The 20403-nt window shown below is 44.2% G+C and overlaps 1 protein-coding gene and 1 long non-coding RNA gene across 2 annotated transcripts in view; both read right to left on the bottom strand.

The window, feature by feature from the left end:
- Positions 1-5727: 5727 nt before the first annotated feature.
- LOC109929418 (NXPE family member 3-like) overlaps positions 5728-20403 on the bottom strand; it is a 456754-nt gene continuing 442078 nt past the window's right edge. The window contains 1 exon segment of the mRNA XM_048603068.1: positions 5728-6272. Within this exon segment, the coding sequence (XP_048459025.1) occupies positions 5935-6272 (338 nt within the window). The 3' untranslated portion in view covers positions 5728-5934.
- LOC125484374 overlaps positions 15500-20403 on the bottom strand; it is a 32336-nt gene continuing 27432 nt past the window's right edge. The window contains exon 5 of the long non-coding RNA XR_007263195.1: positions 15500-15879. This is a non-coding gene — a long non-coding RNA (uncharacterized LOC125484374). The remainder of the gene's footprint in view (positions 15880-20403) is intronic.

Raw genomic sequence — 20403 nt, 5'->3', positions numbered from 1 at the left:
AAAAACACAATCTTTTCCTATGTGCCAGGCATGATTGGAACAAGCAGAGAGCCTGCATCCTGATTCCTATTGATGTCAGTTTTGCTCCTTGATGCCACACTCTGTCCAATGTGACCTTTTTGTCAAGGGCTTCACTCTCACCTCACCTTTGAAATTCAGCTCTTTTGTCCATGTTTGAACCAAGACTATAATGAGGTCAGGAGCTGAGTGGCCCTGGCAGAACCCAGACTCGATGTCACTGAGCAGGTTATTACAGAGCAGGTGCTCCTTGATAGCACTCTTGGTGGCACCTTTCATTGCTTTTTGTGTACATGATATACCTGGGCAATTTTCCACATTGTCAGGTAAATGCCAGTGTTGTAACTGTGCTGGATGGGCTAGGCTAGGGAGGTGGCAAGTTCTGGAGCAGAGCTCTTCAGTACAATTGCCAGACTATTGTCAGCGCCCATAACCTTTGTAGTATTCAGTACCTCCAACCATTTCTTTCTATCACATGGAGTAAATCAAATTGGCCAAAGACTGGTATCTGTGATGTTGGAGACCACTGATGCACCGTCCATTTGGCACCTTTGGCTAAAGATTGCTGCAAATGCTTCAGCCTTATCTTTTGCTCCGATGTTGTGCCAGAATCTGATTTTTTCCATTTTTCATTTTCCATTGATACCATATTTTCAGACATAGGTGGATGCAATTCACGAATGTACAATGAAATTCCTGTTCAATTTACAGCAAAGTACAGAATACTTTCTAGAAATGAGGGTTTTGAGACAGTAGAGACTTGAGGTGGGAAATTAGCAGAGCCTGGAGCTACTTGCTGTCTGTTCTGATATTGGAAAGGAATCAGCACAAAGCTGCATTCAAATACTATTCAGAAACCAACAGTTTCAGTCATGTATCCAAGGTTCATGGATCATTCGAATAAAATTGAAACTGCAGATAATGCAGACTGAATTGAAAAATGTTGCCAAAGCTCATCAGGTCCGACAGCATCTGTGGAGAGAGAAATGGAGTAAATGTTTTGAGTCCTGTTTGACTCTGCTCCAGAATTGAAGAGAGCTCCTCCTTGAATCCATCATATAACTATACTACTGCAAAGTGTTTGGAATTCTGAAATATTGTTTCATTCTTACTACAGACTGCAGTGTTTTTCCATAGAATGTGGCTGTCTAACCAGCACGAAATGATATTTCAGAAATCAAGTGTATTAGGTTATATAATTCTCTGATTCTGTTTGAATGAACTTTTGACTTTTCAAATGCTGCAGAATGTTATTACATATTGGGAGAATTAAATTTCCATTGGGTGTGCAAATTATTGTTTTATATGGCCTCCTGGGGTCGTCCATCAGCTACAGAACAGTGCCCCTTTCAACCACCCTCTGCACAATTACCTTCAGGTGTCTGTCAGCAAAGTGAGAGGGTATGTTTCCTTTCTGTACTTGTCCTCAATGATGTAAATCAAACAGCACACTGTTCCTGGTTTGCAACATCTGCACAGCTCTGGAGGTGGGGTTTAAATATGGTGTCAGAGGTGAGAACGTTTCAATGATACTTGGTGGGTGTAGTGGACAGCAAAGAAGTTTATCTCAGAGTACAATGGGATCTTGATCAGATGTGCCAATGGGCCGAGGAGTGGCAGATGGAGTTTAATTTAGATGAATGTGAGGTGCTGCATTTTGGAAAGGCAAATCAGGGCAGGATATACACTTAATGGTAAGGTCCTGGGGAGTGCTGCTGAGCAAAGACTTGGAGTGCAGGTTCATAGTTCCTTGAAACAGGTAGACAAGACAGTGAAGAAAGCATTTGACATATTGCCTTTATTGGTCAGTACATAGAGTGTAAGAGTTGGAAAGTCATGTTGCAGCTGTTATGCCACTTTAGGAATACTGCATTCATTTCTAGCCTACCTGCAAAAGGAAGGATGTTGTGAAACTTGAAAGGGTTCAGAAAAGAGTTACAAGGATATTGCCAGAGTTGGAGGGTTTGAGTTATAGGGAGAGGCTGAATAGGCTGGGGCTATTTCCTTGCAGCATCGGAGGCTGAGTTGTAACCTTATAGAGGTTTATAAAATCATGAGGGGCATGGATAGGGGGAATAGCCAAGGCCTTTTCCCTTGGCTGGGGGGAGTGTGTGGGGGGAGTCCAAAACTAGAAGGCATAGGTTTAAGGTGAGAGGGGAAAGATTTAAAAGAGATCTAAGGGGCAACTTTTTCACACAGATGGTGGTACATTTATGAAATGAGCTGCCAGAGGAAATTGTGGAAGTTGGTACAATAAGAACATTTGAAAGGCATCTGGATGGGTATATGAATAGGAAAGGTTTAGAGGTATGTGGACCAAATGCTGGCAAATGGGACTAGATTAATTTAGGATATTTGGTCATCATGGACGAGTTAGACCAAAGGGTCTGTTTCCATGCTATACAGTTCTAGGACTCAATGATCATAGCCAGGAAAGTATTGGTTATATGCAGAAGATGGGTTGGGGAAAGTGGGTAAGGAGTAAAGGAGAGGTAGGGCTAGAACCTAAAGAGACACAAGGACAGTTGGATAGACAAAGGTATGGATAGCAATCTGGCCAGGGGTTTAATAGCTATTAACGGGGACTGTTAGTGTCCAACAATGGGTTGTGTGCAATAGTAGACTATGTGGTAGCAAGGCCTGGTGTGTGGGGGTTGGGGTAAGGACATGGGAGAGTTGATATAGAGTCCAGAAGGTTGCAGGGTCCCAAAGTGAAAAATGAGGTGTTGTTCTTCCAGCTTGCACTGAGCTTCACTGGGGCACTGCAGCAAGCTTAAAACAGAGATGTTGGCCAGGAAACACGGTGGTGTATTGAAGTGGCAGGCAACTGGAAGCTCAGGGTCTTTCTTCCAGACAGAGCGTGGGTGGTCTATGAAGTAGTCATTCAGTCTACACTTTATTTCCCCGATGTAGAGGAGACTACATTACAAGCAGCGAATACAATAGACGAGATTGTATGAAGTGCAGGTAACCTGCTTCACCAGGAAGTTGTGTTTGGGCCCTTGGATACTGAATAGGAAGGAAGTGAACGAACAGCTGTTACACCTTCTGGTGTTGCAGGGGAAGGTATCGTTAGGCTGTGGGGTGGTGTTGTGAATGAACAAACAATGGACCAGGGTATTCCAGAGGGAACAGTCCCTGTGGAAGGCTGACAAATGAGTGGAAGGGAATATGTGTCGAGTAGTGGCATCACGCTGGAGGTGGCAGAAATGGCAACTAATGATCCTCTCGATGTGGATGCTGGTGGGATGGTGAGGACAAGGAGAACCCTTTCTCTGTGGGAAGAAAGAGAGGGGTTGAGGGCCAAAGTGCGGGAGATGGTTCAGACCCAGCTGTGGACCCTATCAACAACGGTGCTGGGGAATCCTCGATTGAAGAAAGCGGTGGACATTCTGGAGGCTCGCTTGTGGAAGTCAGCATCATCAGAATAGATGACACAGAGACAGAGGAACGGGTAGAGTGGAATAGAGTTTTTTCGGGATGCAGGGTGTGAGCATGTATAGTCAAGGTAACTATGGGAGTCGGTGGGTGTGCAGTGGATATTGGTGGCCAGTATATCTTCAGAAATGGAAACAGACATGTCAAGGAAGGGAAAGAGGAGTCAGAGTTGGACCAGGCGAAGTTGAGAGCAGGGTGGAAATTGGAAGCAAACTCGATAAACATTTCCAATTCTGGACCAGAAGGGGAAGCAATACCAATGATATCATCGAAATACCGGAGAAAGAGTTGTTGGGGGGTGCCGGATTCCTAGGCTCTGACCCCCTCAAACAAGTGCACCCAATCCACATTCTCCAATTCTTGCCTAATTCGGTTATAGTTCACCTTCCCCCAATTTAACACCTTCATCCGAGGTTTACTCTCATTCTTATCCATCAGTATCTGAAAACTTACAGCACTATGGTTACTATGCCCAAAATGGTTCCCCGCTGATACTTTGATCACCTGGCCGATCTCATTTCCCAATACCACGTCCAGTATGAGCCCACCCACCCCCACCCCCACCTCATTGGACTATCCACATGCTGTTTCAAGCAATCCTCCTGGATGCACCTAGCAAATTGCTCCCCATCCAAATCCCCAGCACTAAGGGGGTCCAGTCAATATGGGGGAAGTTAAAATCACCCACCACAGCAACCCTGTTATTTTCACATCTTTCCAGATTCTGACTACACATCTCTTCTTTTATCTCCCACTGGCAGCTCAGAGGTTTGCAGTAAAATTCCAGAATTGTTATTGCACCCTTCCTATTCCTGACTCTACCCATAATGCCACACTGCAAGGTCCCTCCAGGATATCCTCCCTCAACAATGCTGTGATATGATCCTTAACCAGTAATGCAACTCCCCACCTCTTTTGCTTTGTGTTTTGTCTCACCTAAAACATGGGTATCCCAGAACATTAAGCTTCCAATTCTGTCCCTCTTTCAACCATGTCTCTGTGATACAACAACATCATAATTAATTAATCCAAGCATTAACCCAGCGTTAATCCAAGCTCTAAGTTCATCCGTCGTATGTGTTATACTTCTTGCATTGAAGTATGTACAGCCCAAGCCTCCAATTTTGCTCAGCTCAGCAACCTCTTCCTGATTGCTCTTCCTCTTAGTTATACATGCCTAAGTCTCAAGCTCTTCCCATGAAAAGATCACAGCCAATCGTGATTGGCCAGGTAGTGCATGAACAGATCGTACCCAATCGTGATTAGCAGGTAGTGTATGTGCAATTTCTGATCAGGTTTGTTAAAATTAATGGTTCGTAGGAATGTGTTTTTCTAGTGCAGGGGAAGCAACAGGCTACCTCCACATTTGAATGAATGGCTGGCTCCACACACCCAACATGGAGCTTAACAGCAAATGTTGAAAATAGCATCCATTCTCATCCAGAAATGCCACTGTCGTTTTCACAGTCATTGGCAGTGCCATCATCTCCCTGATCCCAGGGTTCAGGTTGGTTTGGATGTGGCACTGTTCTATAACGAGCTTCTTGTTGACCCTGAGTCACCTCGGGCATTGCTTCTGGTTGAAGTGAAGGCAGGAGAAATGCTCATGAAAAGACCTTTGCAGAACACTGTTGGTCCTCTGTCTGTACGTTTTGTTGCTGGATGCCTGTGAAACTGTGGAGCAGGTTTCAGAAACAAGAATCCAATCAGCATCCAACCTGGAACAAAAACAAAGTTGCTGGAAAAGCTCAGCAGGTCTGGCAGCATCTGTGAAGGGAAAAACAGAGTTAACGTTTCAGATCTGGTGACCTTTCCTCAGAACTGATGCTGCCAGACCTGCTGAGGTTTTCTAGCAACTTTGTTTATGTTCCCGATTTACAGCATCCGCAGTTCTTTCGGTTTTTATTCAGCATCCAATCTGATTGAATGCCATCTTCATGGCAACTCCTGAGGCTTCCGGTGCAGACCAAACATACTTGCACATGTGGCCTTCCCAGCATGCTTCACAGCACACAAACTGGCCATGCCATTCTATGTCATTCAGGCTCCATGACGTCAGCAGGAGCAGCAACACTATGGATACCTATAGTGCTGTCTAAGATGCCTAATGGTGTTATTTAAGTTTTGCATTATACGATAATCCAAACATGATAATACAGGATTTCAACAACCTTCCACATTAAAAGTTCATGCTTAGGTCCCTGCCATGGGGAAGTGTCCTCCTCATTTTGAGGGACTGCCAGAAGAAGGAGAATACACTGTCTATCTTTGTATAGAGGGGCACACCTATAAAAGAAACACATCTATTTCATTCTTTATAATAATGTTGCTGGGATGTATATTGTGAGGAAGGTAACGTGCTATTGTCATCTCCCAGGCATCTACAAATACCACATTGATGCCTGTGAACATCTTCCTCATCACTGAATCAATCTGATAAGCGTACCAATCACTGTAATAGGTAATGATCTGTGGGGGCTATTCCCGCACATTGGCCGTCTTTATTACAATCAGTGTATCTGAATTCCTGTCAAGTAGCTGTAGAATTGACCTCCTGACATTCTGTATTCTCCGAATGTAGACTTTGACAGGAAAAGGGGTGAAATGGACCGTTAAGGTAATGGCTATCACTGTGTTTTTCCCTCCTGTAATCTCGTCCAGTTTATTTGAAATGAGTTGCAGGTGCTGGCTTGCAATGGAGTTGAATTGGATCGGAGGACCATGAGGGCGATATTCTACCACAATGTTGTTCTCCAAGTTCACAGCAAGATGGGGGCCCACCTTTACAGGATTTCCAAGGTCCAATATCTTGAGATCTAAAATAGAAAACTAAAGACTCAAAATGCTAAACTGTAATATTCCTAATGCTAACAGATATGAAACTTCGAGAAAACTTTTCCATCAGCAAAACTCAAAATTAAGCCACAGATTTTTGTGATTGTTGAGTAGGGACATGAATCATACAGAGGCACCTAGCAGTAATCATAGACAAAAGGACCAACCCTATATCTCATTATTTACTGACACCTATTTTGCAAATAATTTCTTCTTTTATCTTTCTTCACCTTAAGTTTATGGACCATTCTCCAATGAAGAGACAGCAAGACTGATGGCCTGTTCCCGGTGCTCTGCCAATGCTGGTCTATCTGACCTCAAAATTAACTGGCGAGACTGGTGAGAATGAACTGTGTCAGATTTCACAGTCCTCCGTGTGAGGAATACTTCAATCTGACTGAGTGAACGCAGACTGAAAATCATTCTCTGGGAACACAGAGGACGTACATCCTGGTGAACATCAATGTTCATCGTGCGATATTTTATAAAAATTTATTCAGAGTCAACTAAATAAATTAATTAGTTATTGATCTCACAGCACAACCTTTTTTTTACCGATTCTACCCAATTGCTATTAACAGAAAAAAACATTTTTCTGCAAATATCACTCTGTTTCTCTTCCACCACATCATTGCTTTGTTCTCTAGCTCTGTTAATCTATATGTCTTGCTCTCCATTTTGATGGAGAAAAGAAATGGAGAAAAACTGCGGAAGGAATCCGTACAGTGTGGAAACCAGGCCAGTCAGACCATCGAGCCAACACCGGTCCTCCAAACAGCATTTCTCATGACTAATCCCCCGAGCCTGCACATCCCTGGACACTATGGGCAAGTTAGCATGGCCAATCCATCTAATCTGCACATCTTTGGACTGTGGGAGGAAACCGGAGCACCCGGAATAAACCCACACCGACATGGGGAGAATGTGCAAACAGACAGTCGCTCCCCCCCACCAAATAGAATCAAACCTGGTACTGTGAGGCAACAGTGCTAACCGCTGAGCCACCGGAAGGTTCACTAGGATGGTCCCTGGTATGGAGTGATTGACTTGTGAGCAAAATCCAAGCAAGCTGGGGCTCCACACACTGAAGTTTAGAAAAATGAGAAGTGATTCCATTGAAACATACAGGATTCTTAAGGATAGTAGGAACTGCCGATGCTGGAGTCTGAGATGACAAGGTGTGGAGCTGGAGGAACAGAGCAGGTCAGGCAGCATCAGAGGAGCAGGAAAGCTGACATTTCGGGCCTGGAATAACAGGGTGTAGAGCTGGAGGAACACAGCAGGCCAAGCAGCATCAGAGGAGCAGGAAAGCTGACGTTTCGGATCTGGACCCTTCTTCAGAAATGGGAGAGGGGAAGGGGGCTCTGAAATAAATAGTTGGGGGGGGCAGTGATAGAAGGTGGATAGTGGAGCAGATAGGTGGGAGGAAAGACGGACAGATCAAGGAAGTGGGGATGAAGCTAGTAAGGGTGAGTGTAGGTAGGAAGTGGGGGTGGAGGTTGGTCAGTGAGGTGGGAGGAGTGGATAGGTGGGAGAGAAGACGGACAGGTCAAGGAGGTGGGGATGAGAGGGGGGAGCTGGTCATGAGATGAGGTCGGGAGTGGGGAGATTTTGAAGCTAGTAAAGTCCACATTGACACCATTAGGTTACAGGCTCCCAAGGCGCAATATGAGGTGCAGTTTCTCCAGTTTCCGGGTGGCATCGTTGTGACACTGGAGGAGGCCCAGGATGGACATGTCATCCAGGGAGTAGGAGGGGGAGTTGAAATGGTTCATGACTGGGAGGCGTTGTCATTTGTCGCGAACCGAGCGTAGGTCTTCCGCAAAGCCGTCTCCAAGCCTCCGTTTGGTCACCCCTGATGTAGAGGAGGCCACTTCGGGAACAGCGGACTCAAGAGACCACATTAGCGGATGTGCAGGTGAGCATCTGTTTATTATGGAAGGTTTTTTTGGGGCCTGGGTTGAGGGTGAGAGGGAGGTGTAGGGGCAGGTGTAGCACCTCTTGTGGTTGCAGGGAATGGTGCCGGGGGTAGTGGGGATAGTGGGGAGTGTGGAGCGGACAAGGGAGTCGCAGAGAGAGCAGTCCCTCCGGAAAGCAGATAAGGGTGGGGAGGGAAATATAAGGATTCTTAATGGACTTGACAAGGTAAATGCTGAGAGGATGTTTCCTCTCAAGTCAGAGTCTAGGACCAGAGGGCATCATCTCAGAATAAAGGGATGCCAATTTCAGAGATGAGGAAGAATTTCTTCTCTGAGAGGTTTGAGAGTCTTTGGAAATCCTTGCCACAAAGAGCTGTGGGGGAATAGTTCTTGTGTATATTTAAGGTCATGATAGACAGAGTCTTGATTCTATTGAGGGAAACCAAAGGTTACAGGAAACACAGTAAAGTGAATACGAGGAATGCTGGATCAACCATGATACTAGTGAACGGTAGAGCAGGTTTCAGGGGCTGAGTGGCCTCCTCCTGTTCTTATTTGTTATGGTCTTATGGTCTAACAATGCAGGAGTATAAACCATTCAGCAACTTGCAGAAATTCACAAGCTCAGAAGTTGCTGAACAGTTTGCACATTGATGCCAACAGGAGTGGCTCATAAATAATCATTTCCACAACACATTCCAACTCAATATATAATCATGTCGGTTCATTTATAGTAACATGGAAAGGCAAACTGCGTTTTTATTATATGGCATTCTATATTCTTGCTAATCGTCTAGGAATGCAGTCCACAATTCTGTCTGTCATACAGTGAAAACTGTAACATCTGACATATTATTCCAGGCTGAGGCCTGGCATATATTTACTGTCCTGTAGCATTAACATGATTCCCAGACAAAGCCATATCTCAGGCTTGCAGGTGCACCTCAGGTTCCTGGCCTTCTTGCTGTTAATAGAGCCACCAAATCCACATAACATCATGAGCTACTCAAACCTGAAGAAAATGAATTTAGCTGAGTGCATTTGACCTCTATTCTCTTGACAATAGCTCACTCTCCATGGTCAGGAAACAGAACATAGCCCCGTGTTTCCTGAACATCCACTGAACAATTTTCCAGAAAATTTAAGAAGAGACTGGAATTTTCTTCATAATTTCATCAGTAGATGCACTGAAAACATGAATTATTGCAGTGACAGGGCTAATGCCTCTCGCTGGGAAGCTCAGAAATCCCAAAATAATTTCCAAGGCCAAGTTGGATCAAAAAAAATACTGGCCCATTTTTTTCTGCCCTCTGCACCAGGAAAAATTGCCGCCTCTTAGGTTTCTTCTTCTCCTTGAGTTCTCTGCCTGAAGATAAGTCTAATCCACAGTGCCACACCACCACAGCTAGAACAGAAAGGCATATCCTAAATCCACCCCATCCGGAATGGGGACTGGACTCATGGGCTGTTGGCATCACTTTGACCCACATGGGCCATCCAGCTGATTTAGCAAATGATGCCCCAAGTGGTCCCAAGAGTTGCTGTGGCGATGTACTTTTTGACTTTCCTGTTGTAACCTAGGGTGGCAGATAACAATGTGAGTGGCTCCAATCTGTATCCATCTTGTAGCTGACCATTCAAACTAACTGCCCTTTGTCTATGTTGGAGAGGTTTGCATTGAACAGAATCCAATGGGACCTGAACAACACAGGCTATGGTGAGAAATGTGACAGCATTGTGTGAGAATTCAAGTAAGGCCTGTCTCGACATCAGGATCAACTTCCTACATCTTCCATAGAATCCCTATCATATGGGAGCAGGACATTCGGCCCTTCAGTCCACACCAATCATCCGAACAGAATCCCACCCAGACCCACCCCATCTCTGTAACCCTGCATTTCCCATGGCTAATTCACCTAACCTGCACATCCCTGGACACTTTGGGCAATTTAGCATGACCAATCCAGTTAACCTGCACATTTTTGGACTGTGGGAGAAAACTGGAACACCTGGAGGAAACCCACGCCGACACGGGGAGAATGCACAAACTCCACACGGATAGTTGCCCAAGCTTAGAACTAAACCTGGATCCCTGGCACTGTGAGGCAGCAGCGCTAACCAGTGAGCCACCATTTTGAGGCGAGACTCTCCCCAGCAGTAGTGAGGTGCTTATTAAGTTGGATTATTGTTTGTTAATGACTTGATTAACTGCACAGCAATTCCTCTACACCTGGAACCCTCTGAAATGTTAGTATAGAATAGAATAGAAATTTATTGTCACTTGTACATGGAAAATACAGTGAAAAGTTGTCTAAGTCACCCTGGCATGGCATCAACATCAATGACTGAAGTCATACGTAATAATTTTAAAAAAAGCAAAATTAAAATATATTTCAGCACAGTTCAGTGAACAGCTCCTGGTCTTCGGGGAAAGCTGATTAAGAAACAGTGGAATACCTTGAAGACACAGCCAGGACAAGCCCGCTATTCCGGGATGAGACTGCCATTCTGGAACAAGGCTGAAATGCTGGACAGCTGAAATGCCAGACTGGAAGCCTCTGCCGAAAAAGTCCTCCATGCTGGGCTGAGACCGCCACTCCTGGTCAAGACTGCCTGTCAGGTCCGTGGAATACCAGGACGCCACAGACGAAGAAGGCCTCCACACAAGAACAAGACCTCCATGCCAGGACAACGTCCATTTAAATTGGACAATTTGGAGGGTTCCGATGATGTCAAGTAAATAGTTACTCATGGAAAGTACTGATCATTAAATATGCAGTGATTGTGACAATGTCAGCCAGGTGGACCTCAAAATATGAGGTCCCTGATTGGGGCTGTTAACCTGGTCCAATCAGGGAGCCCTGGCTGACAGATATTAACCAGAGTGCCAGAGGTTCTACTCACTCTGAGAGATGGCTCTCAGGAAAGTGGACCAGTGTCAAGTACTACACATATGTAAATAAAGGATGACACGGTGATGGGATACCAGTCTCTGTGGAGTTATTTTATTGATAGCAAGAGATAAAACTATGCTTCTGGAGAAATTCACACTCAACAATTGTCTTGATTTAGGGTAAGCATTTCTGGCATTACGCCATTATTCGATCCTGTTGTTGAAAACCGGGCCCAGCATGTGAAAAGAATGCAATAGTTTTTTTCTGGGCAAATTTCATTTGGGCAGGTGAAAAGCAACGAGAAATTCTCTTGACAGTTTATAGACCCGCAGCTTTTTCAGTTTTTAGGAGCTTCGGGTTTCCCGAGGCACCAGATACTAACATTTTTCAAGAGGTGACAGATTTAGTTAATGGATATTACAACCCAAGCCTCCTCTAATTCTGAGATGATATCTGTTTTACTTGGCAGTTCGAGAACCAGGGGAATTTGTGCCAGGATTTTTGACGAGGTTAAGCTGACTGGCAGAGGCATACAACTTTGATTTAACCCTTAATGAGATGCTGAGAGACCATGTGGTATGTGGAATTAATGATGTTACCATGCAAAAGTGCCTATTAGCTGAAGCCCAGCTGGACTTCAAACAGGAACTGCAACTGGCTTTATCATTTGAAAAAATGCAGCAAGTGAAGTATATGAAATGCAGGGTATGTCAGTGGAAGTGGAGACTCTCACCAGGCTGACTGAACTTTGGGGACACCGCTTGAGGGAAGGCAATTGCTTAGCTCACTCAGAATATATCCCCTGAACACAGGGACATTAGGCCAGTCCACAGCAAAACCCCAAAACAAAGGCAAACAGTTAACATTTTCTTCAGGATCCGGGCTGGCAAGCCATTGTAGTTGTGCCGGTGTGCAGACTTGAGATAGCAAAAGAGGCCCACTAAGCCTTAATTGAGTAATAGAACTCATAGGCCAGTATCCAGGAAAGTGTACACCCTGGAAAGTCCACCTACATCTGGCTTACAGCAGTCAAATTACTGAGCAACATCCAAATCAGAACCAATCAAAACAAACATCTGGTGAAATGGTCACCTGGTTCTAATGGAGATTGATGTTAGCATGGCTGTTACAGTGACTGCAGAACCAGTCTTTAACAGAATTTCCTCTGGACTCCAACCCTAAAGTTTGCGTAAGACCTCGGCTAGACTGAGAACCTAGACCGGGAAACATTTACTGATTAAGAGTACAACTCTGGTTCCGGTCTCGTATGGGAAGAGGCTGGTTCAGTTATCACTAATTGTAGGAAAAGGCTCAGGCCCAAGCCTAATGGGGAGGAATTGGCTGAGAAAGATTCACCTTGATTGGCTCAACATTTTTTAATTAGAAAATGGCTGCCTGAGTGAAGTCCTAATTAAATACCTGGAAGTTTTTCAGGAAGGCCTAGCATCTATCAAAGGAGCCAAGGCCACCTTGCATGTTGACCAGGATGCAATTCTATGTTTCTACAAAGCCCTCCCAGTGCCATTTGCCTTATGTGCAAAGGTAGAGGCAGAAATCAGGAGGCTGAAGTTGAAGAAATCATCAAACCAGTTCACTTTGTGGAATAGGAAGCACTAGTTGTACCGATTATGAAGGTCGAATTGCCTTTGTGGGAGTTTTAAACAAATAGTAAACTGCTTCTCACAGCTGGATAAATACCCCATACCTCACGTAGAGGACTTAGAGGCAAAGCTGGTTGGGGGCTATGGGGTTTTGGTGCTGCCCTTCACAAAGCTGGACATGAGCCATGCATTTCTGCAATTACGGTTAGATAAGGATTCCCAGAAGCATGCTACAATTAATACTCATAAGGGTTTGTACCAATATATGAGACTGCCATAGCATATCATCAGCAATCTTTCAACAGACAATGGTGAACACTTTGCAGGGTCTACCCCAAGTCGCCATTGACATGCTGTTACGAGGGAAGACCAGTATAGAGGAATTGGAGAACTTGGGCATTCTCCTTAGACTTATCTCCAAGGCAGGCAGACGTCTTGGAAGGGAGAAACGTGTATTCTAGGCACCCCAAGTTACCTATTTTGCCCACAGAGTTGACAAGACCAGGTTATATCCTCTGGAAGATGAAAAGCAGACGATTAAAGGTGCCCCAGCTCCCAGGTTGGTACCAGAGCTTAAGTCTTTCCTTGAGTTGGTGAATTATTACAGAAAGCTCATAGGTAACTGGGCCTCCATCTTGGCATCCTTACGTCTGCTGTTGAAAAGCGTCAGTCTCGGAAATGGTTTCGTAGCCAAGGCATAGCCATTAAGGAAGCGATGAAGCAGCTATCATCGTCTAAGGTGTTGGCACACTATGATCCCAAGTGAGATATGGTGGGTCACTGTGTGGTATCAGGGTAGAGTTGGCTTGCAGATAGCCCAGCAAAAAGGAAAGAAAGCACATGCTTCCCAGACTTTGTTGATGCAGAGCGCAAATACATCCAGACAGAGAAGGAAGGTTTGGTGGTCATCTTTGGTGTCATAACGTTCCACCAATACCTTTATGAATGTAAATTTGTAATGGTAACAGACCACAAACCCCTACTAGAGCTACTCAAAGAGAACAAAGCCATGCCGTCCATAGCTTCAGTTCAAATTCAGCAGTGGGCTTTCATTCTAAGTACATACTATTACAACCAGAACACAGTCCAAGAGGCCAAATAGCAAATGTGGATACCGTGAGCCATTCCACACTAGTAGATACACAGCTGGTGGTGTTGCCACTGGAAGAGTCCTTCTGCTTTTAAACTTTCTGGACACCCTTCTAGTCACTGCTGACAATATCAGACTGTGGACGTAAAAAGTTCCAGTCCTGGCAAAACTAAAACAGTTGGTGGTGATGAGGGAAACAAAAGGACCATCACAACCAGAATTAAAACCTTTCTGGACTCAGTGAGACCAGCTCACCGTGGAGGATGGCATTTTATTATGGGGAGCAACAGCTTTTGTCCCAAGCAAAGGTCACTGCCAGATACTGGCTGAAAACCACCAGAGCTATCCAGGAGTGTCCAAACTCAAGATGTTGGCGAGAAGTCATGGATGCCAACATTGCTGCATTGGTGGGGCTGTGCCCAAAGTGCCAACAAGGATAAGAATTACTGTAAGAGGCTGCCATACATTCATGGAAATGGCCAGGAACATCCTAGACTCAGTTACACATACGCTATGCTAACCCTTTCATGGGCTCAACATGCTTAGTCAATGTGGATGCCCACTCAAAGTGATTGTATGTGCATAGAGGTGATGCGTCAAACAGGGGGAAGACAACAGAAAAACTGCAAGCAAGTTTTGTAATAAACAGACACTGGAAGTGTTGATCACAGACAATGGGCCATCATTTAGCAGCAGGGAATTCAAATATTTCCTAAAGGTGAATGGAATTCGGCATAAAAGGACAGCTCCATACCATCTATCTTCCAATGGTCTGGCAGAAACAGCAGTCTAAACTTTGAAGGCAGGCTTCAAAAAAAAAACAGCCGACAGCTTCATTCGATACCGAACTGTCCCAGTTCCTACTTGAATATCGAACCACCCCTCAAGCAACTACAGGGATAGCTCCAGCAGGGTTGCTAATGGGGAGAAGAATCCCCACCAGGTTAAATCTGATCGCCCTGGAACTTGGGGGCGGGGTGGGGGTTGTTGTTTGGGAGGTGAAATAGTGTCAGGAATGCTGATGCCCGATCACTGGGACCCGATCCTATCCCCTTCCACTCTGGACCCAATCCCCAGAACCTGCTCCGCAACTTCCTCCATTCCAGACCCGATCCCCAGGACCCAACCTTGCACTCCCTCAACTTTGCACCTGAAATCTGTGACCCGATCCCCTACTCCCTCCACTGTGGACCTGACTTCTCTCTCTCTCTTCCAGAACCCTTTCCCCTTCAAGTCTCAGGAAAACCCAGGAGGCAGGTGTGTAATTCACTCAGATCAGGAGGGTCTGTTTGGATGGTTGGTAAATTACAGTCCAACACACCAGCCCTTACACCAAAATCAAGAACAGAGGAAGTGTCTGGCCATAGTAAATGCTCTTCTCATTTTCAATCACATGCTGGTAAAACAAGAGCAGATGAGGGAAGATTTCTTTGTAGATTTCACAAGGGGCACTTAGGAGTATCCAAATGTCAGGCTTATGCGCAACATCCTGGATGATGATCAGAGTTTTTACAAAAAAATTAGAATTTTATATCATCTTACTATACATGTGCAATCAATAGTCAGACATCAACGGAGGCCTATTATCTTCTAGTCTCTCAGATAGGTTTTGGCAAAGATCGGGATCAGACATGTTTGACTATCAAGAAATGGATATTTGATCAGGTTAGACTCCTCCTATTCCAGGTGAATAGAAGTTTTTACACTTATCCCCACCACAGTGGTGACTGTGATCAAAGCGCTGAAGGCAAGATGAGATTGTATCAGACAACAGTCTGCAGTTTGTGAATGACGAGTTTAAGAGGTTCATAGCAAAATTAGGAACTTTGAACAGTGCCTGTACGACTGTAAAGAGACATGACACATAGCCTAACCTGGGACAAATTGAGTCAAACTCTCAAACCACTGTCGCATGGTGGAATCTCCAAGCAAGTAGACAATTTTTCTATGGAGGCATTCTTTAATTTTTGCAAGAGTGTCAAAACGGTGAATATTGCAGGTCATTGACATCCACTGGTCCTGATAATAAAAGCCAGATGGTGACACCATGGGCTGTCCCTGGACACATTCTCCAAGAGCCAGAGCTGAAAATGAAGAGAAACGAGGTACAGGAATTATGATGTGCTACATCTTCAATTATCAACACATTTCTCCAATGTTTCCAAAGCAATGTCAATCCCAGCAGGGCCATTAGCTGTTGCCACAGGAAGTAAACAAGTACAAAAAGAAAAATAATCGAAGTAATATTCTGAAGAAGTCTGTGTCAATGGGTAAATGCACCAGCTGGTGTGTCACTGAGCTATCATGATAAGGAGGTCTCACCGAGCTATGATAAGGAGGTCTCACCTTTAAACCTCAGTCTGTAATTGTGTTAAAGGAACCACTAAAAAGGAGATATTTAAATAACATAATTGTGGCCCTTTAAATATAGCCTCCAGTATACATGGCTGTCAACAAGATGATTTAACTATTTCCAAAAAAATTGACAGAAAGAACAAATTACATGTGAAAGTAAGAACTCACTCCTGATGTCTACTTATTGGCTCCTTTGAATTAGTTCCCAGTCCAAGCACCTTGTACTGTCCTAGCAATAAAGACTAAACAAGATACTTCATGTTCTCACACAAATTGCAGGTGAAGCTCAACATGTCTGGCAGCATCTGAGGGAAGAAAGCAGAGTAAGAAATCACACTATACCGTTGGACTATAACTTGGTGTGACGTGATTTTTGACATTGTCCACCTCTTTCCAACACTGACATCGCCACATCATGGAAGAAAACAGAGTTGACGTTTCAAGTCCAGTGACACTTCATTAGAACTGGTTTTGAGCTCTGAACAAGTGTCACCAGACACAAAACATTAGCTCTGTTTTCTTCCCACAGATGCTACCACTCCTGCTGAGTTTCATCAGCAATTTCTGGAGTTCTGAGGAAGGGTCACCAGATGCAAAACAGTAACTCTGTTTTTTCCTTCACAGATGCTGCCAGATCTGCTGAGCTTTTCCAGGAACATTCTTTTATCTGCAATTCTTTGTTTTATTACACCACTTTTTAGAATGTCTCTCAATTGATTATGTTTTTAAGTTAAAACTCCAGAATGCACACTTTGCGCCATTTTGAGTAACCTCAGTATCTTTGACATCTAAAGCTGCATTTAGCATTCTCATGATGGAAATATATTGAATGAGAAAAGTAGAAAGAGATTACAAATGTTCGGTAAACAACGGGAATTGAAATTACAATCTACTTTGCAATGTAGCTCCTGCCTTGGCAGCAAATTTGTTTTTGTTCTGCGGATATCCTGCATTCCTTCCTACCAAGCAGATTCCTTGTGGATGTTTTCATTTACAGCTCTGACAGGAACAATGCTAGTGAATAACCTGCCATTACCCCTTTTGTTTATTTAGTGGATATTTTATGGCAGGGCTACAACATTGAATACACATTGTTTGCTACTTTTTGGTCTCATTCGAAAGAAGGGTCATGTTGGACTTGAAAAGTTAACTCTCTCTCTACACAGATACTGCCAGACATGCCGAGTTTCTCCAGCATTTTCTCTTTATATAGCAGGTTCCTTATTTGGCATCAGGGAACACATACTGGAAGCAGATATATTGACAAACTCTGAATTAAAATAAGTGCTGAATTTTATGCAAAGATTGACTCCATGTTTGTTAATCAACAGACACCGATCCTCTATTCCCAGCAGTACGATTCCAGTATCAAATGCTGTAGACAATTCTCCACAACATGAGAAACTGCATTATATATTTGTTAAATCTGTCAGCATGAACAAAAAGAGGGTGTAGATGTTCATGTTGTTGGATTACTTCATCCCTGCTGAAATTTCACCTGAATGTCCATCTTCAGTGAGAGTGTTAAACCTAAGGTAATGGATTGGCAGCCAGTTATACTGTCCATTTCATTTTACTTCCAATTGAAGGCAGCACTTGGATTTAACTGCTGTTGTTTCTACAAAAGTACTTCATTGGCTGTAAGGCACTTTGAAGCATTCAGTGGTTATGAAAAGGGTGATATTAGTATGTGGAGTGTATGTTCCCAATGCAAAGATGGCAGCAGTCACGAGTCTGTGCATGCCCTGTCTTGCCCAGGCCATCATGTCAGTGTAACATTACATTTTAAATTAGTTGTAAATCCAGTTTCAAAAAACAAACAATAATGACTAGTTTGTAAATTTCTCAGTAGAAGAGTAATTTGCAGACAACTTTGCACTGCATCTTTATGGAGGCCAGACTTTTAACCGTCCCCAGACACTGATTCGTAAAGAAATTTGCATGCTGATTATAATTGTTTCTGTCCTTTCCTCTATCTTACTCATAGGTTAAAAGTTAATGGAATAATTTGTTACTGTCTGGTTACTTGTTTCCTGATTGAAATGTTTTTCAGCACAGCAGACATTGTCGTTTCTCACTCAATTCAGGCTGCTGCAACTCTCCTTTCACAAACAAAGACTGTATGCTCCATCTTACAGTGGCATTGCTCATCAAAATACAGTCATAACATTTCACACTTTTCTTTCGCTATAGAAATCTAATTCGGTAAAGTCAATGGAAGGTTAACCCAAACTGGGATTACAATGGGCGGCTGATCAGCTCCAGCTCTAATCTTACACTCCCTCTGAAGTTGGAATAAAAGTTCAGCTGTTCCAAATCTGAGAACACAGAATGAAATGCTGTTGCTTCCAACTCCATTTTGGTTTAGCCTCCTCCCCCTCTCCCTACCTCTCCCTCACCTTTGATGCTTTGCATTGTCCTTCATAGGCTTTGCATGTTAATTATTCAATTGGAAAATACAGGCGATTTATTGGTGGTGGGTAATAGTTGGGAAAAAATAATACTAGGGGTGATCTGGGGATCAGAAAAAAAACATTCAGTTGTGTGTCAGAGCACTTCTGGATACAGAAAAAAAATAAAATAGTGCAGCTTCAAGGGTTCTTGTGGTGTAATGGTAGTGTCCCTACCTCTAAGCCAGGACACCCAGGTTCATGTCCCACGTGTCTGGCAAAACACCTCTGAAGAGGTGAAAGGGACGATATGAAATGCTGTAGTTCAGAATGTTTTGAAATAATCATAGTATTCTCTTTTAGATCACATTTTCAAACCACAAATTGAAATATATAAAATTCACCAAAATAACCAAGACTTCAGCTTTCCACATCATGCAAAATGGCAAATACAGTAATAAGTGTTTAATGCGTAGTGTATTGGAACAGGATTGGTCAGACTTGGATCCATCATTGTTGCACATTTATGCTTGATTAGTCCTATTTGCTGTACATAAACAAAAAGCCCAAAGTTCTGTTTTGTTGAAGATTTACGTGAGCATTAAATTACATTTTATTCAAAAAAGCTACAAACCCTTGCCTATTTACGGTCAGCGATTATTCCGCCATCCTCCTTATTCATGTTTCCTCTAATATACCAAACCTTCAATTTAATAGTCAATGGTTTTTAATTAGAGACAAAAAAACTACAGATGCTGACACCCAAGGTAGACAAACAGGAGCCTGGAAGAATACAGCAGGTCAGGCAGCATCTGGAGGAAAGGAGCAGTCAAAGTTTCGGGTATTACCCTTCTTCAGGACTGGATGTGGGGTTAGCGGGGAGCTGCAGATAAAGGGGGAAGTGTGGAGGCAGAATGGTGGTGATAGGTGGACACCAGTGTTAGGTACGACCTGGTTGATCAATGGGAGGGATGAATCCAGTTGGTGGCTGGAGGTGAGGGTCAGAAGGTGGAATGGAAGGGAGGAGGTGGGGCTGGAAATAGAGGCAGGGGATGGGTGGGAAGGTTATTTGAAACTGGAGAACTCAACGTTGAGTCCTCCGGGCTGTAGGGTGCCCAGATGGAAGATAAGGGGTTCTTCAAATTTGCATTCTGAGTTGCTGCGACACTAGAGAAGGCCGAGGATGGACATGTTGGAGGGGGAGTGGGACGGGGAGTTGAAATGGTGACCGGGAGGTTAGGCTGGCCGTTTTGGGCCAGGTGGAGATGATCAGCGAAACAGTCACCTAGTCTACATTTGGTCTCACGGACATAGAGAAGACCACATTGGGAGCACCAGATGCAGTAGACTAGGTTGGAGGAGATGCAGGTGAAGCTCTGTTTCACCTGAAAGGACTGTTTAGGGCCCTGAATGGAGGTGAGGGAGGTGGTGTGTGGGCAGGTGTTGTATCTTTTACGGTTACGGGGAAGGTACTGGGCAGATTGGAGTGGTTGGTGGGGAGTGTGGCACGAACTAAGGAGTGGCAAAGGGAGTGGTCCTTGCAGAAGGCAGAGAGGGATGGGGAGTAGAAGATATTCCAGGTGGTGGGGACTAATTGGAGTTGGCGGAAGTGTTTGAGGATGATATGTTGAATGCGGAGGCTGGTGGGGTGGAAAGTGAGGACAAGGGGGACCATATCTTTATTATGTTTGGGGGGGTGTGGTTAAGAGCTGTAGAGTGGGGAATGAAGGAGGCGTGGTGGTGGGATGTCTGGATGACAGAGGGGGGATAAGAGCATTGTTTGAAAAAAGCGTACATCTGGGATGCTTGTCTCCTTGACAAAGAAGATGCGACAGAGACAGAGGGATTGGGAATATGGGATGG

This window comes from Rhincodon typus, chromosome 11, assembly GCF_021869965.1.
Source record: "Rhincodon typus isolate 14 chromosome 11, sRhiTyp1.1, whole genome shotgun sequence".
NCBI lineage: Eukaryota > Metazoa > Chordata > Chondrichthyes > Orectolobiformes > Rhincodontidae > Rhincodon > Rhincodon typus.
Note: the sequence above shows the minus strand (reverse complement) of the source record. Positions and strands in the feature narration are given on the sequence as shown.